The sequence below is a fragment of the Neomonachus schauinslandi genome, chromosome 13 (genome assembly GCF_002201575.2).
Source record: "Neomonachus schauinslandi chromosome 13, ASM220157v2, whole genome shotgun sequence".
Lineage (NCBI taxonomy): Eukaryota > Metazoa > Chordata > Mammalia > Carnivora > Phocidae > Neomonachus > Neomonachus schauinslandi.
In genome coordinates this window covers 8,031,009-8,049,772 of record NC_058415.1, presented here as the reverse complement: position 1 = coordinate 8,049,772, position 18,764 = coordinate 8,031,009, and the positions used below count along the sequence as shown (strand labels likewise).

Genomic DNA, 18,764 nt, shown 5'->3' with positions numbered 1-18,764 from the left:
CTAAAATTTGCCCCCTTCATTAAATTTTGATGATCATATTTAATTTCACCCTGCCATCGCAATTAGTTTATAAATTCGCCTTCAGATAAAAGCAGTCAGAAAACCAAAGAATAACTTGTTTGTGCAAAGAACATGTGATTCTGTGATTATTTTGAGCATAAAAGACAGAAGTCATCAGCATAATGTGTTTGGTGTCGTCAGCACTGGGAATGAGGACAGGTAAAACAGCCCCAGCAAGATCTACAAAATTCCTAGAAGCAAGGAGACCACAGGGGGCAATCAAGAGAGTCAATCTGGGTATTTGAGGCAAAAAGAGGAAACTGTAACTTCATAATTCTAGAGTGTGAAACCCGTGTAGGTCTCTGGCCCTCTGTATGATACAGAGAATAACTGATCTTCTGTATAAACACACTCTGTGACCAAGTCAAACATTAAGCAAAATATGTTTGGGAGCATGTTAATTAACACACTCCTCACCCTTTGATATTAGGAACAAAAGAGATGCAAGTGTAAGCCTTGAAAGTAAAAGGCAGATAGATGTCCCTCCTCCCAGGCAAAAACATTCTCAAGGGGCAAATTATTATTTTTTTAAAGATTTATTTATTTATTTTGAGGGAGAGAGAGAGAGAGTGAGTGAGAGAGAAACTTTGGCAGACTCCGTGCTGAGTGTGGAGCCAGACCCAGGGCTGGATCCTCAGGACCCTGAGACCACAACCCGAGCCAAAACCAAGAGTCGGATGCTCAACCGACTGTACCACCCAGGTGCCAAGAGGCAAATTATTATATTGGTTTCTCAGTTGTACCTTAGGCACATTCCAAGAAATATCTATTAATAAAACAACTATTAATATCATATATAATACCTACATATCTCTATCTATGAGATTGCTATAAGAAAGCTAAGCTTTTTGAAAAATAAAACCAATTACTGTTGCAGCAACTTGTGTAGAAATTTCTACTTGTGCTTTCCATAAAAAAGCTAGTGATACTTATAAAACAGCTTTGATAAGCAAATTGTGAGAATTCCAAAAAATAGGTAGATTAATCTTTCTTAAAAACATAAACTGTACAGAATATGGCAAAATAAGGCAAGGAAAGAATTCAGTGCCATCTTATATTCGGTATCTCTCTAAATTAAACAATCTCAAATAATTCTTTTGAAAAGGACATTCACATCAGCCTCACTTGAGACATTTTTACAAATGAATAAAACATTTTACCATTTGTCCACCTACTTTCAAATATGTTCAGACTAAAATATATAGGCAAATGTATTTTTAAATAATCCTTATTGTACTGGCTTATTTACAGGACGGCCTATGAGACTAAACACCTGTACTTCAAAAGTTTGATAGTTTGACATGAAAAAAAATAATTGGAATTCTTCTTTTTCATATAATTGGAATTTCTTTTTCATGCCTCACAAGAGATGGCATGAATGCTGGTAACTCTGACATAAGTGGGGATCATTCTATGGTCCCTGTGGACCGCCATTTCCCACAAAGACTGATTACCATACACATCCGTATCTCTTCATATAGACTATTCCTGAATGTTGGTATGCTAATGAAATTTTTGTAATCCAAAAGATAATTTTATCTTTCATCTTATTGGTAGAGTTTTCCACTTAGAATAAGCTTACTGGACATTCTTTAGTAATATAAATAAACCCTGCTCCTATCTATATTTTTAACAAATAAAAGAAACTTAAACAAAGCCAAATTATGTCTGTGTAGGTTGGTTTGCTTAAAGCAAGATTTACCTGAACACAGAGACATGAGAAATTGCTTAGAGAATCTTTATATAAATCTTTATTGAATATACATGATATTCATGTGCAAAGAAAGAATTTTTTTCGAGATACATAAGGCTCATCCAGAAAATCTCTAATGTTGGGAGAAGCACAGTAATCAAAGAGAGCTGAGTATTAAGGGTCTTTCATCATTCCAAGAAATGTTGGGAATGAACTGGCAGGACATGTTGAAAAACACTTCTGGCACATGGTTTGTTAATAAAGAGAGAACTTGCCCTTGGTTGTTAATAATCCAGCACCCTTGACAAGCACTCAGATTCACTCAAGCAGTTTGTATTTCTGGAGTGGGAAAAAAAATCTGTGAATGCTATGAGCTGAGACTTCTCACTGCATACTGCATTGTCAGCAGTCAGGACGACTGCCCATGAAACCCCAAGGAATATCTTTTACTCCTAAGCAGATCACAAATAGCCCTGGAATAAAGCTACTTAAATTCTAAACCGACTACTCTTTCAAAAGGAGAGGCACTTAAGAAAATTCTTATTGCAATCTGTTATGCCCTTTCCGCCAGGTGAGCTGCAGGTATATTAAAACGCTGGCTTGGAGAGAGTTCACCTCTTGGAGACAATGAGCCAATTCTGGTAGGGAATACTCAGAAAAAGGAGTAGAAGCAGGGATGGAAAAAGAGAAACTTTAATTAACCACAAAAACAAAACAAAACTAGAGCCTCAATAATCCCTGGAAGTCACATCTAAAATGCTTCATTAAACATTTCTAGAACATATCTTTTTCTTTTTCCTCTTTTTAAAAGTTTACTTATTTATTTATCACCACACGCAATGTGGGGCTTGAATTCATGACCGTGAGCTCAAAAGTTGCATGCTCTCCTGACCCAGCAAGGCACCCCTCCAGAAAATATTTTTGACAGAAATACACAGTTACGGTGTAAAATTCAAAAGGTTAAAAGGGATATTGAAAAATAAGTTCTCTTCCACCGACTCCCAGTCATCCAGTTTCCTTCACAAAGACAACCACCATTTATACACTGACATTTTGTTCTTTCTGCTGGAGAGATTTGTATACATGTTCTTTTTCACTCAAATGATAGTATATGATACACGCTGTTTCACGCCTTGCTCTTCCCTTAAAAATAAATCCTATAACGTATTCCACATGAGTACATCTAGAAGGGTTTGTTCTTTTTAATGGCTGCATAGTATTCCACTCTAGAGATTGGACCATGCTTTAGTTACTCCGTTCCCTTTTATTTTTTTTTTAATTTTTATTTATTTATTTTTTTTATTTATTCATTTGAGAGAGAGACAGACAGAGACAGAGAGAGCACAAGCAGGGGGGAGGGAGAGGGAGAAGCAGACTCCCTGCTGAGCTGGGAGCCGGACGTGGGGCTCGATCCCAGGACCTGGGAATCATGACCTGAGCTGAAGGCAGACGCTTAACGACTGAGCCACCCAGGCGCGCCACTCCGTTCCCTTTTAGATGTGGAAGCTACAACCAATCTTTTGCACTAAAGACAATAACGCAACAAGTTTGCTTGTACATGTAATGTCTTCACCCGTATGCACCTAGAAGTGGCACTGCCGTGTCTAAGGATTCTGGTTAGGAGACTCTAAGAAGATGGGCAGTAAAATGTTTTCTCCCTTTCCTGCATCCCTCCTATCTTTGGTCTGAGACAAGAAGAACGATGAACTTCTCAGTGTTCAAAGATATATGAACTGACTTCCCCTGTCCTCTAGGAATAAGTTGGATTATTTTGTTGTAGCAAGTTGTCTGGCAAAACTTAGCATGCATTCCTACTGTATTTGAAAAAACTTACCTCACAGTGCTCTCGATAAAGACTCTGCAGTGACTTGATATCCTCAAAGGTAGTACCATCTGGCAGAGAAGAGATTTCAACTTCTCCAAACTCTGGAAGTGCTCGAGATGCATCTGTTGCCATGACAACACAACAGGAAAAAAAAAAAAAAAACTATTGTCGATTGTGCCAATTACAGATTAATGAGGGGAAATTTAAGACAGACTAAGAAAGGAAAAAAAATGTAAAGGCCAGAGGTCCAACAGTTAAGAACTTTTCATAGTAGTATTTTTCAAACAAAATGTAGCAACATCCTCAGTACAAAAGAATAGAGGAGGAATGTAAAAACTGTGGAGGAACTAAATTTTCACTACAATTATACTGGAAGTAACAAACCGTAATGTCTCTATTAAAAGGAAAATATCTCGAGCTGCCGGTATCAATTTTAGTTATTTTATTATTACATTACTTAAGAATAGAAAAAAATAAACCTAGCTTTACACTCGTTATGCTCATACTTCTCGTATCATCATAAACCAAGAAAGCTACGCAATGAATCCAAATAAAACTACAAAAATCACATTGAACTTAACAACATGAATTTGATATGATGGATGATGCTGATGTCCTGTAACTAAATTACCTCTTGCAACATGAATATGGTACTGACTGCCGTGGCCCAGATCTTCTGAGCCTGGCCCGCCTATACCAACTTGTACTTTTTGGTGGCTGGTTCCATTACTCTTCTGTATTCAAACGAGCTGTGGAACTTTCCTCCACACAGAGCACCGGGACATCATTTAGCCTTCCCTTGGGATGAATTACATCATTTATGTAATTTACATAGTAAGTCTCTCCCTGTTCTTTTCTCGTGAGCTCAGGACCATCAGTGCAACACACTTTGATGCCTGCTTTACCATAAATTCAAATACAAATGTGTCAACTAAAACCGCAGAACAGTATTCATTCTCCTCTTCTAGATAATCCAGAATAGGCTTTTATTATCTCTTTACAAATTCGAATTGAAATAAAAACACAAAATAAAAAAATTAAAACTCTCCTTGGGAGCTCAAGGCTCTAAAGTGTATACATGAGGACTCCAGTTTGGGAAACGCTGCCATCATGTTTTTAAGCTATTGTGACTGGAGAGTCCTTTTTAGTTGTTTCTCAGAAAGTGTACATAGACAAATATGTGCACATACAACACAGACACATGCACACTCTTTGATAGCTTCTATTTGTCTTGATCTGTTGTGCGGAAGCTACGCATGTTCATCTTTAGAAGAGTTGTCCATTACAGTGCCATTTTTTGCACTGGTAGCTATGACCAAAATATGCAGAATGTTCAAATTCCACTCCTCACTCTTTAAATGACAAGCCAACATGTATACCATCTACAAAATTACAAAAATAGGATATACTATGATCAATTTAAAGGAATAACTTACTTTCTAAAAGCTCATAGGAATTTCTTTTTTTCTAACCTGAGACTACGCATTTGCAACTTTATACAAAGGAAACGAGAATTCTTGTGGGCACGTGAAGGTAACTACTGAAAGTAAACACAACACAACTTTGATCACGAAAGCCCAATTAATTCAAATTCCGCAAGGCAATTTCATAGCTATGAGCCTTCAATTCCTATGTCTATGCCTTTAGAACTCTTACACAGCTTGAGATTTTTTGAAAGAAGCTCTAGTGAACATGAGGAAGTAGAAATGGTCTAGAACTAGCCCATGGTATGCAGAGTTTCAGCACACAAACACACACACACACACACACACAAATGTTTCTGTGTAATTCACACCTGTAATAGACATAGCACTTGGAGAAAACACTACTATTGTTCTCTTGTTTTCAACATCCTAAGAGCAACTAAACTATGCATTACACCTTAACATACCTAAAAACTGTTGATGATGTTGACTTTGGGCTATTACAGTTTGCTCAACAGATGTGCCGGTCTGTTGACCACTTCCTGTGAAACCATCTGCAACCCCATCCACCTTCTGCATAGGCTTGTACCTAAAAATATTAGATTGGAAAAAACAAACAAACAAAATTATTCCTTGTTTTCTCACACTACACAAAACTCCCAAGGCATTTGATTTTACCCTATCTTCTTTAATATCTCATGATAGTTGGAGGATTTTTTTCCCTGATAGTCTTATAAAGTTAGGATGAAGAAACTTTTTCAATTGTGAAAAGAAAAAGGGGAGAGGGATTTGGGAAGGGGACCAATTTTTGAAAATTCAGAAATCTGTCTAAGAACAAAAGAGTTACAAGGTATTTCTTCGGACAGTGGTGGCTAAGATGTCCATGATGGCACACAGTGTGAACATAAATTTTAATGGCCAATGGATCAATGGAAAACATTTTAAATACATTGGGACTTTAATCTGCAATAAGATCTAGGAGCTGTGGCCTGAGAAGTGTTAATGAATGGCTTTTGATTGATTAATATCTCTTGTACATGATTCAGCCTACAAACTCTACCACACTCTTTTTCATATTTCCTAAAGCCTCCCATGCACCTCATCTCCATTGACCCCAACCTCGTCTGCAAATACGAAGACCATATGCATCAGCTTGCAGCAAAATACATGCAAGAATCCACCTACGAACCAAGGTTACCAAATTTAAAAAATAAAGAGAATCAAAGTCAGCTACAGTAATGCATTTATCCTTAGGTCCTAGTCATACAAACTCATGAGCTTTCCTGCTAAGACACAGAAAACAGGCTTCAGGCGAGAAGGAAAGGCTGCTTGGGAGAGAAACAGCACATATGAAAAAAAGCCTGGGCAAGTCTCCTAAGATGAGCGAATACAAAATAAGAAATAAGTAGCAATTCTAATTTCTTCTTTTTCTAAGATTTCATTTCTTTTCCTTCATGTTAGAAATTTAGAGAAAAAAAAAACAGATGAACATAAGATTAAAATCTACAATAAGCTTAGGACCTAGAGACAGCATTCACTCTGTGTTTATTCTCCCATTTCCCCCACCCCATTTCTCATTCTATTTATAAACAAGACCACCTAATATTCTCTCCACCCAGACACTTGACTCTAACGTTAATACCATAAGTCAACTGCATCACTGATATGAAATTACTATGAATAACAATGTCCCTGATACATGAACAGGGTGCGCCCAAAGACACCTGCACTCTGATGACAGATACGAAATGAATCGACCTGATGAGACATCGTGCAAACCAATGCGCAGGTTGCGTTAGGAAATGACTCCATCTTGAATGTTGTTCATTAGAACTTAGATAAACAAAACTTCCAAGAAAAACTGCCGTCTCTCATAATGACATTTACATTCACTGCTTCTGTGACAGGATCTAACAGAGAACTATGAAAAGCAAACATAAAGTCAGAAGGTGAACAGGGTGGGCAAAAAGGACAACACGCTTCATTTGTGTTATCATCTTTGTGATGGCCCCGAGCCACCCAAATGTGGATTGTTATTTTTCTAATGACACCGAACAACTCAAACCTATCCTTTTATTTACTGGGGAAAAAAAAAATCTGAAAGGACTTTTCTGCTGGGGCCATACCAAGCGATGACAGGAAGGGTTACTACTATCATCCCGTGCTATAAGTGTCATTTATGAAAAATTGAATTTTAAAAATTTTTTTCCTCCTTAAAGAATCATCCCAGAGAGGCAAAAAAGACTCGGTGGGGCAAGTACTTTGAGTACTTGTGTGGGGAAGCAGTTGCCAACCATTCTGTTCTAGAAGACTTGAATGATTTTATCCTTGGGGAAGTTCCTCATCCTCATTGACCCATTCCAGGCTTCATTTGATTTTAGCCCCCTTTTTTCAGCTATGAAATTGTATACCACTAATAGAACAGGCTAAAACAGTTTAAATGTGTTTTTTCATTTAACTTAATGGAGTTTGGGATTTGTGGAGTTAATAAACAGAAATGGTTATTTACACTGCAGAAGGGAAAATGGAAAGATTTCCTATAGACTTCAATTCTATTAAATTTTACTATGGGGTTAGAGAGTAATTATGAGACTTTGCCAGGCTATGCTTAATCAACCTTCCTTTGTCCTGCACAGCATCTAGTATACCACGCATGCTTCACAGGCGGAAATGTCGAATGTCGAAGACAAGGGAAATTTGGCCATAAAAGGAAATGATGTGTATTCCTTTTAGAGTGTAAGTTTTCAGAGGACAGATGCTGTGCCGCAAGCTACTTGCACACAGTACTTATCAAGCCTGCAGCCCGCAAGCAAAATTATCTGCTTCCTCAGAAAGATGAAGATAGAGGAAATTCCTAAGGGAAAGAAACGATATTTTTAATAAGCACTCAGAATCAGAACACATCATAATTAATGTATGATTCATAATAATGATATTGAGTGGGAAGTGCTGATTAGAGGTACACTATATTATACAGGAGATGGAAAACACATGAAGATTAGCTTGCAGATGAAAAGGAACTTGGTAAATTCTGGAGAAACCGTGCAGGTCAGTCAGTACTCAAGAACAAATCTTATATAGGAAAGGTAAAGGATAAGAAAAAAAAAGAAAAGAAAATATAGTCAGAACTGAGAAATGAGAGGATTTATTCTAACCATAAGAGTAGCAAGGTGAACAGTGGACTGAACCCTTTGGTTCACTTTGGTTGCCTTGTCAGTAGGACATCTATAAGCCAGAACCTTATGTTGTATCTCCCCAGAGAAAGGTTGGGGGCCAAGTCTGGGAGCAGTCTGGGCCATAATGATATCAGGAAGGGCAGGAATAGGGCTCATACACAAGAGTAGTATTTCTACGAGCCTCTGACAGAGCTCCTTGGTAATGCCGATTTTTGCATTTCCTGTCTTAAGTAATAAGTCACATATTGGCGTATCCGCAGTGTATTGCCTGACATAGGACTGGCACTTAGAAGCCCTAGAAATCAGAAACACTGGACAGAGGAAAGCTGGATGTTCATTTTCCTGATGGTCTGTCTAAGGAAAACTTCCTATCACCACCATCACCTCAGGGTTGGGTCTTCCCGGAGGAGAAAGTTTAACGGGAAGGCAAGAAGAGCCACATTAAAAATAGACTGGACAGTATCTGTGGTAACTGATTCTTCCCGGAAGAAACAGTTAAAGATGATATCATCTTTATGTTCTACATTAGCTCCTGAAACCTAAATGTAGATCAGTATCTGGGTAGCTTTTCAGAAAGCTCAAATGCTAGGCTCACCCTAGACCTGCCCAGCAAAACCTTTAACATGGGGCTTGGGAATTGATGACCTTAACAAGCCTCCCAGATATTTCTTGAGTAGCCTGCCCAGAACTAGTCTGTGGGAGCCTCTTGGCCCAAAATAAGTTCCTTCAGCCCAATGTTGTGCAAGTACAACCATCACATCACAGAAAAGTAATTTTTTATAAACTAAGTCCTCAATTTTTTATTTATTTCCAATAAACTACATTTGGAATATAAATAAATGTCACTGAGTGGCTAATGAATGAATGAATGCTCAAGGGAACATATTTCATTTTATCCTACCACCAACTGATCGTAACATCTATCAAATCGATTTAACAAATATTATTAAGCATTTACTATGGGGAAAGCACGGCAGGGGCATGGTTTCAAAAAGGCCGTGTATAAACAAAATTTTTCCAGGATGTTTCTTCCATGTTTCTATTGACTCACATGAGACATTCAACATTATGTTAACCCTGGTTGAATTTCAACTGACCTTTTGATATTGAAACACAGCTTTCAGACTTCCTGCCTCTCTGCCTTCTTCATAAAGAACCATTTAAACACTACACTGTAAAAACCATAGACACTTCCTACTGAAAAAAGTTCCTTGTTGAATCCTTTAAAGAACTGGACTTTTTAGTATTTAATAGTATCTTCTCTCTTCATCCCATTTATTTTACAAATTCAGTATTTTTAGACGATTGTTTTCTGACAGCAGATTCTTAGTGCTTCTGAGCTGTACATGCTCTGAGAAAGACCTGTGCTTCATCAAATGAAGAAACAGCTCTTGGTTTCCAAATTAGTAAGAGGCAAATGATCATTTTAACAGCTTGCAGCTCCATGGGCAATCAAAGCTAAAGTTGTTAATGATTAAGAAATCAAAGAAAGTCTAATGCTTTAATAGCGGAGTGTACACATGAAACCTGTCACTAACACAGAAAACATGGAAAATTTTTAGGAATCTTCCCCCATGGGGTTAGTCATAGCTGTTATTTAGAACTTGGACAGCTGGAACTCTACTGTAAAATAATATCTAATTCTGTCAATAATCTCACATGTACAGACACTGAAGGAATCCAACGAGAGGCAAAGAATGGCCTATATTTATTCTATTATATTTACTCTATTATATTTAGCAGTACCACCGTTTTCAATGGACTAAATGAAACATTTGGAAAAGTCCCTCTTGAAGCAGGTGAAAAATGCACAGGCAAAACTCAACATCTCGACTGCATGGGCCAACCGAGTCTTTAGAATTCTAGAAGGTACACAATCATTTGATCTGCATGAACCAATCTAAACGTTGAGCTCCTAATTGGAGCAAGAGGCTAAAATTTTCTATTGGTATCTTGAGATTCTCTTTAGAACAACTGTCCCAGAAAATCTTGAGATGACTTGCGGTCTGAAGCCAGGTAAAATATGAATAGATCAAAGGAAAATACAGAATGCTGCGAGCGCCTTTCTTTCAGAATGCGAACTGACTCCTTGATGTCATACTAAATATGTCTGTGTCTAAATGACTTCAAACATCAGCCCTGCTGGTTAATGACAGTTACTCCATCTCTTCAATCCTTATTGGTGGCTCTTGAAGTACTTGACTCTTCATTAGCTCTACATCTATAATTGGGCAAGGAGAGGAGGGAAAAATTAAATTCCGAGGGGGTAGTTGTATTAACTGCAGCAGTTTTAGTCAAAATGTGGGAGAGGTAGGGAAAGGAGGAGGTGGAAGCTGTTTGCTGAAATAAAAGCTGTGGATCATTCATTCACTTAACAAATATTTACAGAGCGCTGACAATGTGCTCGATGCTGAGGATGTAATGTTGAAAAAGGCAGACGCTATTCTCTTCTCATGAATTTCTTCAAGGGGTCCTCATCACAAAGGCAACTTGGGAGTCATGTGTTGAACTGATGTGGTCTTCTTAATAAATATGCACGACACTTCTTTGATCTACAGCTGGCCCTTCCCCTTGAACTGATTCTACAGAGATGCCCCTCCCCCGCCTTTCTTTGGAAAATAACAACCTGACTCCACCAGATGCCAAGAGGGCAACAACCACAAAAGAGAACAACCTGGGGCTCTGTCTAAGGAAAAACAAATTAGCGAGCTTCTCGCATACAGCAAAATTAAATGGGCCTCCATTTCCTTATCAGTAAATAGCCCATGTAATTGCCAAATGAGATCTTGCACAGAAAGTGCTTATTGAAGGACATTTAAAATGTTCAGTAAATGTTTATCTGGAGGGTAAGTGGTGACTGTTACCATTTACAAACTTTACACGAATTACTATAGTTAATAGTTACTGAATTGTGATGAATTTTGATTCTCTGATCTTCAGTGGAAACTATCTCTATGCCAGGGACCACTGCAGTAGCACGGTGAACATCAGATCCTTCGGTGCCAGGGTTTCTTATTTGTTTCCAAAAGCCAAAGGGGCAGGCACGTGATCATCTTCCCACCGAGACTCCTGCCAGCCTTAGAGGCCTCAGGGCAAGCGATCAGCCCTAGATGCTTAGGTCTGCAATGACCCCCGGGGATTCCTGTTCCAGGGAAGGGAGGGTAAACTATTAACAGAGCTGAAAACCACTGGCCTGGAGGTCTAAAGAAATGGAAGTCGAAAGTTGCCCAATTGCTAGGGTTCATTCTTCTCTGAAACGGCCTTATTCTTAAAGAAATACTGTTCTCTAGCACACGTAGTAATAATAGTATTAATAACAATAATTTACCTAACACTTGAATGTTCCCAATTATTTAAAAAAAACAAAACAAAACCTTTATATCCTTTTTTCCACCTGAACTTCAGAACAATCTGTGACATAGACTACTATGAATGCCCATTTTGCAGATGGAGAAACCAAGGGTCAGTGAAGTTCAGTCACACACCCACAGAACTGCCAGAGCAGCCTATCCTCACACCCTTATTTCCCAATCTTAAATATGGAGTGCTTTCCACCAGCCTCGGACGTCTATATTAAGGAAGGTCTTTTTTGTGTTTTTCTCTTAAAAGATTTATTTATTTATTTGAGAGAGAGAGGGAGAGAATGAACATGACTGAGGGGGAAGGGGCAGAAGGAGAGGGAGAGGGAGAATCTCAAGTAGACTCCCCGCCAAGCGCACTCACAACCCCGAGATCAAGACCAGAGCTGAAACCAAGAGTCGGATGCCCAACGACTGAGCCACTCAGGCGCCCCTTAGGGAAGGTCTTTTAATGACAAGGGTTCGTGTCCTCTCTCACTCCTTAGGAACATGCATGCTTTCACATCTGTCTGCAGCAAAGCAAAGCTGCCTTGCTGTGCCATGTTTCCAACTGGCCTCTGTTTCCCTCCTCTCATGCCACAAAGCTTCCTTCTTTCACAGAATCCATTTCCGATGAAGAGACCATTCAAAGAGGCAGGAGGTGACACCTGTCTTCCCTAGTTGGGACATACTCACTGAAGTGTGACTTTTCCTTTTATTTCATGTGCACAAATCTACTACATGTGTATGTTTCTGTTTGGGTTATCTTCCCTCTTTAAAGGGGGCATTCGTGTAAGAACAAAGACAAGAGGACTGGGTCTTTGCCCTGGTTGCTCTATGACTGTGGATAAGTTATCAGCCCTGATGGACTTCAGTTTTCTCATCAAGAGGATGCACTGGACTGGGGGATCTCTTCCTTCCAGCTGTAACATTCTATGATTCTCTAGGGTCTCTTTTAGGTGTGATGGACATATTCTGTATGCAATTGCTGGTGGTTAGATGTTTGTTGAAGGAATGATAAATGCACCTTAATATTTTGAGAACGGCTACTGGGATCAAACACAGCCCAGCACACTGTCAAAAGCACGTGGCTCCATTCCCCCACTTTTGCTATGAGGATTCAGAAGAACAACTCAAATATGTATGCCAACATAGGTGTTTCTTTTAAATATTAAAAATAAACTGCAGCAAACATTTTTACTTGTAGACCTGAGAAGTCCTGCTCTCATTTTTGTTCTATAACCTAAGTTATTTATTGTCTAAATTAGGGCAAGCAAATTATCCATGAGTGAATTTCCTTGAAACTGAAGATGACATTTAAATGCAGAAGTTATTTTCATATGAAATATTTTCAACAGAAGATATTTAAAAAAAAAAAAAAGGCGACTACACATTCTCCTGCTTTCTTACCCAGGATACTTTACCTCTTTTTGCTTATGCATAATGTCATCAATAAGCCAAAGTTATTACACTGTGTTAGACTAGATTCCAGTCGCTAGACTGATGATACTCAAAACTACCCGAGTACCTGGGTCTACTTGTCCCTCCACTGAATGTGCACCCACTTCTGTGTTGATTAACCCAAAAGCAAACGGAAGACCCTTGTCACCTTGTCACTCATATTTCCTCTTGCCAACTGTTCTACCTCATGATTGCCTATGAATCGAGTGGGCTCTAATCTGCTCCTTTAGTTTAGGTACATGGCTTGAGAATGGCTTCATCTTTTCAATTAAGCTAAACTCTGGGCTCTGTGACAACTGTTTTTTCAATCAGAAGCTGTTTCCATTTATTTCCAGACTCGTGGCTATGTTCCATATGGTGGTGTTGCTGGGAATCGGATTTGTAGACAAGTGGAAATTTCCTCTACTACCTATCAAATCTTCCAATGAGATACCAAACGGAAAGGGGTTCTAATAACTATAAAGTTATATGGAACAACAATCATTAGTACTTCTCCAACTACTATGATTCCAAACTCCACAGAAAAATATACAAACTGAGCTGCAAAACTTCACTTCTACTTGATCAAATGATCACTGCATATACTTGAATTTTCATCCCGTAAGAACACATAAAACATGTAAATTTATACTGTGGAAGATGTGCACATGTAGATGCATACACTAATGCTCGAGGCGTTGAGACAATTTGAATATTCTAAAATATTAAATACAAGTAGCTGCTATAAAATATTTTAAACCTTTCACATGTCACTTATGTTTTAACAAGAATGGCAGGCTCTTCTTATGTGAAATTTAATATATTCAACAGAATCACTTGAGTTTTATAAGCCATAAGACAAATGATACAATACTTTTCTTTTTCCATGGTTTTTCAACAAATACTCTTAACTCCGACATCCAGACTTAGGGAGAGAAACTCTTCCTCTTCTGTCCAAGTGTTTTTGCACAATGGGATAATTGGCTTCACTGAAGGCCTATTAATGTGGCCAGTTGGTAGAATCCTTCAGAGAGAAAACAGAAACCTCCCTCTGTCCTGCTAATCCCATGAGGGGCCTGTGAGGTCGACAACACTAACATTGCAGTCAGTTAGCAAGACACCATTCCAAGAGCAATGTCCAGAATCCAAAACTTGTATCATTAAAGACAAAACAACAACAGCAAGAAAAAGAAAATTTCAGTACCACTGGCCCTTGAGCAAAATGTGTTTGAACTGCGCAGATCCACTTACATGCAAAATTTTTTCGATAAATACAATACAGTAAATGTATTTTCCTGATGATTTTCTTAGTAACATTTTCCTTTTCTAGCTTACTTTATTGTAAGAATACGCTATATGATACATATAACATACAAATTATGTGTTAATCGACTTTTTATTATTGGTAAGCCTTCTGGTCAACATTAAGCTATTAGTAGTTAAGTTTTTCGGGGAGTCAGAAGTTATACCCAGATTTTGGACTGTGAGGGGGCTCAGTGCCCCCTAATTCCCTGTTGCTCAAGGGTCAACTGTACTTCTTTGGTTCTCTCACATCCTTATTTCACAAGAAAGCAAACACTATAAGGAACTAAGGTTGGTACAATTCATTAACATCACTGAGAATTTTATATCCCTTCTTAAATACATCCACATTATGTCTGATTCTAAAAGCAATTGCAACTAGACTGAGAGGGAGAGTGTTCATGGCTTATTAACCTTTAGAGCTCTGGAATCTGTTTCATAAGGAGACCTTTCTAAGTCCTAGGTCTTGCTTCCCTAACCCAGGCCTTTTTTTTTTTTTTTTTTTTTACAAAGAATGTTCCTTGAAGGCTTCCATTTCCACGAGAACTTGCTCGGATTCTTTGCAGGTAAATCACAGGGAGAGGTGAGTTTCAGCTGTCTTAAGTGCAATTTATTGAGCTTTTGTTCATATTTAAGTTTGAATATATGTTATTTTTGAATCGAACTTTGTTTTGGTCTCGACCTCACCATCAGCTCCACTGTGCAGCGCCGCAATGCATGAGTGCAGAGAACACACCAGAAACTAAAGGCTCTAAGTGTTGCCGCTAACAGGTGGACAAGATAATCATAACACAAGACAATAATAATTTATTACAATGCACACAAATTCCACCTATAAAGAACTGTTCTATGATTTATTTTATTGTATTTTTCCAAGGCCTTTTAGTATATTTTAATGACTATACCTCAAAAAACTCAGAAGTTAGCAGTTAAAAAAATAAGATCAACAACCTGTGAATCAAAAATCTAAAACCCCTGAGATAACCTTCATTTAACAGCCAATCCTGAATGGACGGACTCCAGTCTGGAACACTAGCGCCAGAAATTATGATTGCGTTAAACTATTTAACAAGCATCTTTACCTCCGGTCTGCTCTCATGAAATAGGTCTTGTCCCAAATAAGTCATCTCTAAAAAAAAATCTGTAAGTTCCATTGTTTTGCTCCAAAGCCTTACACAGCCTCAAAGCTATGCTGTGCACAAAGAACAAACTTATTAGCTGCATATACAACCGAGTCCCCTAAGTATGTTTTCAATCTCATCTCCTGCCGAACGACTCAACCCTCTTCTGAGTTCTGCTCCTGGTGGGTCAGCCTCACCGACGCACACAGTACTTACCAAGGACATCCTGGACTTCATACCACCCTGGTGCTCTTGTTTGCCTGAGTCCCTCTGCCTGATCCTCCTCTTCCTGATACCTCTGAGTCTCCCTCAAACAGCACTTTCTCTAGGACACTTCTCAACTCTCCTGGGCTTAACTGAAAATTCCTCTGTATTTCAGTAGTTCCTGGATCAAAGCTTTACTTCAGCACTTCTCACACGGCATTACTTAAGAAAAAAGTTTCCCGTGCCTTTGCTTTCTAATTTCTTAACTCCTCAAAGTTAGAGACTGTGTCTTCTCTGGGCACACGGGGGTCTAGCAGGTGGCAGAGACACCATCAGTACTTGCTGACTAAGGAAGGGAAGGGCCACTGGGTGATAGATTCTTTCTCTGGCAGTGACTTGGAGCTAATGCTCCCGACTAAGCTAGTGTGGATGGGGAGGGGACCTGGCTAATCATCCCAGATCAATAAATTAGGAAGACTGAGGCAGATCATCTGATGACCTATGTACAGGTCTCCCTTCCCCTACTTAATTTGCATGCTCAATTGAAAAGAAAAATTATAACTACTATCATGGCTGAGCTATACTGGTAAAAAGAAAGGGATTTTTCATTTTATTTACTCTAAACTGTGATATAAGGCACATGAGACTAGAAGGCTATGTAACAGCACTGTGGGTTTGTGCAAATCATTTAACCTCTCTGGGACTTCACTGAAAAACAGAGCCATTAAGGCTTTGGTCATCACAAAGCTGAGGGGCCAGACTAGACTAAGGCATTTTTAATTCTAAGATCTATGATTCCATCCATCCATCCATCCATCCATCCATCCATCCATCCATCCATCCATGAATGCTTGAGACCTCTTACAGCTCTAATATCTACAATTCTTTCTCTTTGAAAGTTGGATTCAAAGAAAATATAAGAAGTCTTGAACATGTTGCCAATACTCCTACCACATCAAGAAGAGTGACTGAGGGAGGTTGCCAATGGCAAGGAAGGAACTCACCAACACTGAAGCAAGTTTCTCCAGGTGGCATTTGCTTGGGTTTGCTCCTTACGTGTTGTGTTGGGTTTCCTTGGCTGCATAGTTTGGGATGTCACATTTTAACATACAAGGGGCCAAACAGGTTGTCTGATAAGTAATTTTAAAAAGATTTGGAAAACAGACAGGGTGGATGAAATTCTACTAAATCATATTTGAGAACTGTCCATGGTAAGTAAACGCATGCAGACAACAGCCACATTCTTGCACACTTAGGTATTTGCTCTAGAAAAAAGGAGACTGCACATCTAAAGAAATACGTAGCTTGGACAGGTCAGGGATCATTCCAGAGTCTACCTTTGTTTCTGTTGCATGGGCTGCTGCCTCATAGCCATATACTGCATGTCTTCTTGCAGACGATTCAGAGGGGAATCTGGCTTGACACGAATCCCATAGTAATGGTACTTGGAGTTTCCTCTTCATAAAAGAACAACAAACATTAGAGACACAGAAAGTCAGTCAAACCAATATTAATCATATAGGATGTCCACTTAGCTACACACTGGGAAAGATTAGGTAAAAGAAGCGTATTTATGTTATATATTTATGATCTGCCTGTTCTGGGTCACCTGTATATTTTTATGGCAGCTACATCTGAAGAATCAAAATAAGATTCTGAATCAGTTGGCTCAGGGCCCTGCAAAAAAATCTTTCCTTATAAACTTAAATATTAGTACGAGAGCCCACTGAGTCCATGTAAGTTACACTTTTCTTTTCAAATTTGTATTCTAAATTTAATTTAGAAGGGGTAATGGTGGAAAAAAAGGTCAGGCCAATAAAAATGCATCAAGAGGATAAAGGGTTGCACACTAGATGGGAATTTATTATAAAGTGGTAGAAAAGAGAAAAGAAAAGAAATCTTGATTCTACTGTCTTGGCTACGTTCTCCATTTCTGCAAGTTCTATTACTGCAGGGGTGATGAAGGTAACTTCACTGATACAGAATGTTGTGGTGAAGTCTATTACTTACTATTTTGAAACATAAAAGGAAGCAGGTATTTAATCTATTGATTTTGAAATCTATTTTATTAGTCTCTGTTCTAACAAATTCATATCGGTTTTGCAGGCTGAATAAGATGTGTCACAACGGACATGGGGAACTTTCTCTGTGAAAATGGCAAATCTCCACCTGGATAAAAATTGTCACAATTTCCCCATGTTCATGAGAAAGACCATGTTTGCTATTAGAAATGACAAAGTTTTGCTCTGAATGAAATTTGCAAATTCTTGCAAAAATAACATTTTAAATATGTAAATTTTTGCAAAGGGAAAATAGTTTTTCACAAGTCTATATATAGCAAGACATCAGCTGCTTTTTCCATTTTTTTCTTTCATTTACAAAAAGAAATGCAAGAAGAGTGTGGATTAAATATTTTATATAAAAATAGAACAGAATTTTACTTCCAAAATTAAAGAACATATATCAGATGAAGCCTATATATTCAAAGACATTAAAATCTTATTATATAAATAATATTGCTATTTTTTAAAAAAAGTAGGGCATTTAATATCTACCTTGTTTTGGTAAAATAAAACAGTATGAAAACTTAAGGCCTTCTACTTGCAGAGATTAGATCTTGTCTCCAAAATCCACTGCAGAACATAACAAAAAAACAAAACAAAAAAACACCATTTTGTAGTGTTCTCCCTTACAAACAGGAGAAGGGTAGGGAGTAGAGTGGGGTGGGAAGCAGGAGACATTCCCCAGGGGAGGTAGCCAATGACAGCTACAGAGTAAAATGGTGTCTCTCTTATGTAGACCAAAATAGATAAAGTGTCTAGTTTCTTCTCCATTTCCTACAAATGAGCATTTTCATTGGGTTGGTGGGGAGATGGTTGGGGGAGATCAGTCATGTTCCATGGTCTTCTTTGCTTAAACTTAATTTTCAGATGGATTCTAACAAAAGGAAACTTTTGATTTGCCTTTGTTTAGAAACATGGTGATTTTATTTATTGTTTCACTTAGCTCCATAAAGTTGAGAAAAGGTCTAGTTTTGGTTTGAATTAATTCACTAGGTTATTTTATTGATGAACAAGTAACAGTTCTGCATATAGTTCATCAGAAAGAAGAAAGAAAGAAAGAAAGAAAGAAAGAAAGAAAGAAAGAAAGAAAGAAAGAAAGAAAGAAAGAAAGAAAGAAA

At 38.2% G+C, this 18,764-nt stretch overlaps 1 protein-coding gene across 2 annotated transcripts in view; it reads right to left on the bottom strand.

Annotated features, from left to right (window-relative positions):
• Nucleotides 1-18,764, bottom strand: part of RFX3 (regulatory factor X3) — a 158,031-nt gene that overhangs the window by 49,222 nt on the left and 90,045 nt on the right. For both annotated transcript variants that reach the window (XM_044920625.1, XM_021694424.1), the window contains exons 6-8: nt 16,921-17,040; nt 5,470-5,591; nt 3,588-3,700 (exon numbers count right to left, since the gene is read on the bottom strand). In XM_044920625.1, the coding sequence (XP_044776560.1) occupies nt 3,588-3,700; nt 5,470-5,591; nt 16,921-17,040 (355 nt within the window). The remainder of the gene's footprint in view (nt 1-3,587; nt 3,701-5,469; nt 5,592-16,920; nt 17,041-18,764) is intronic.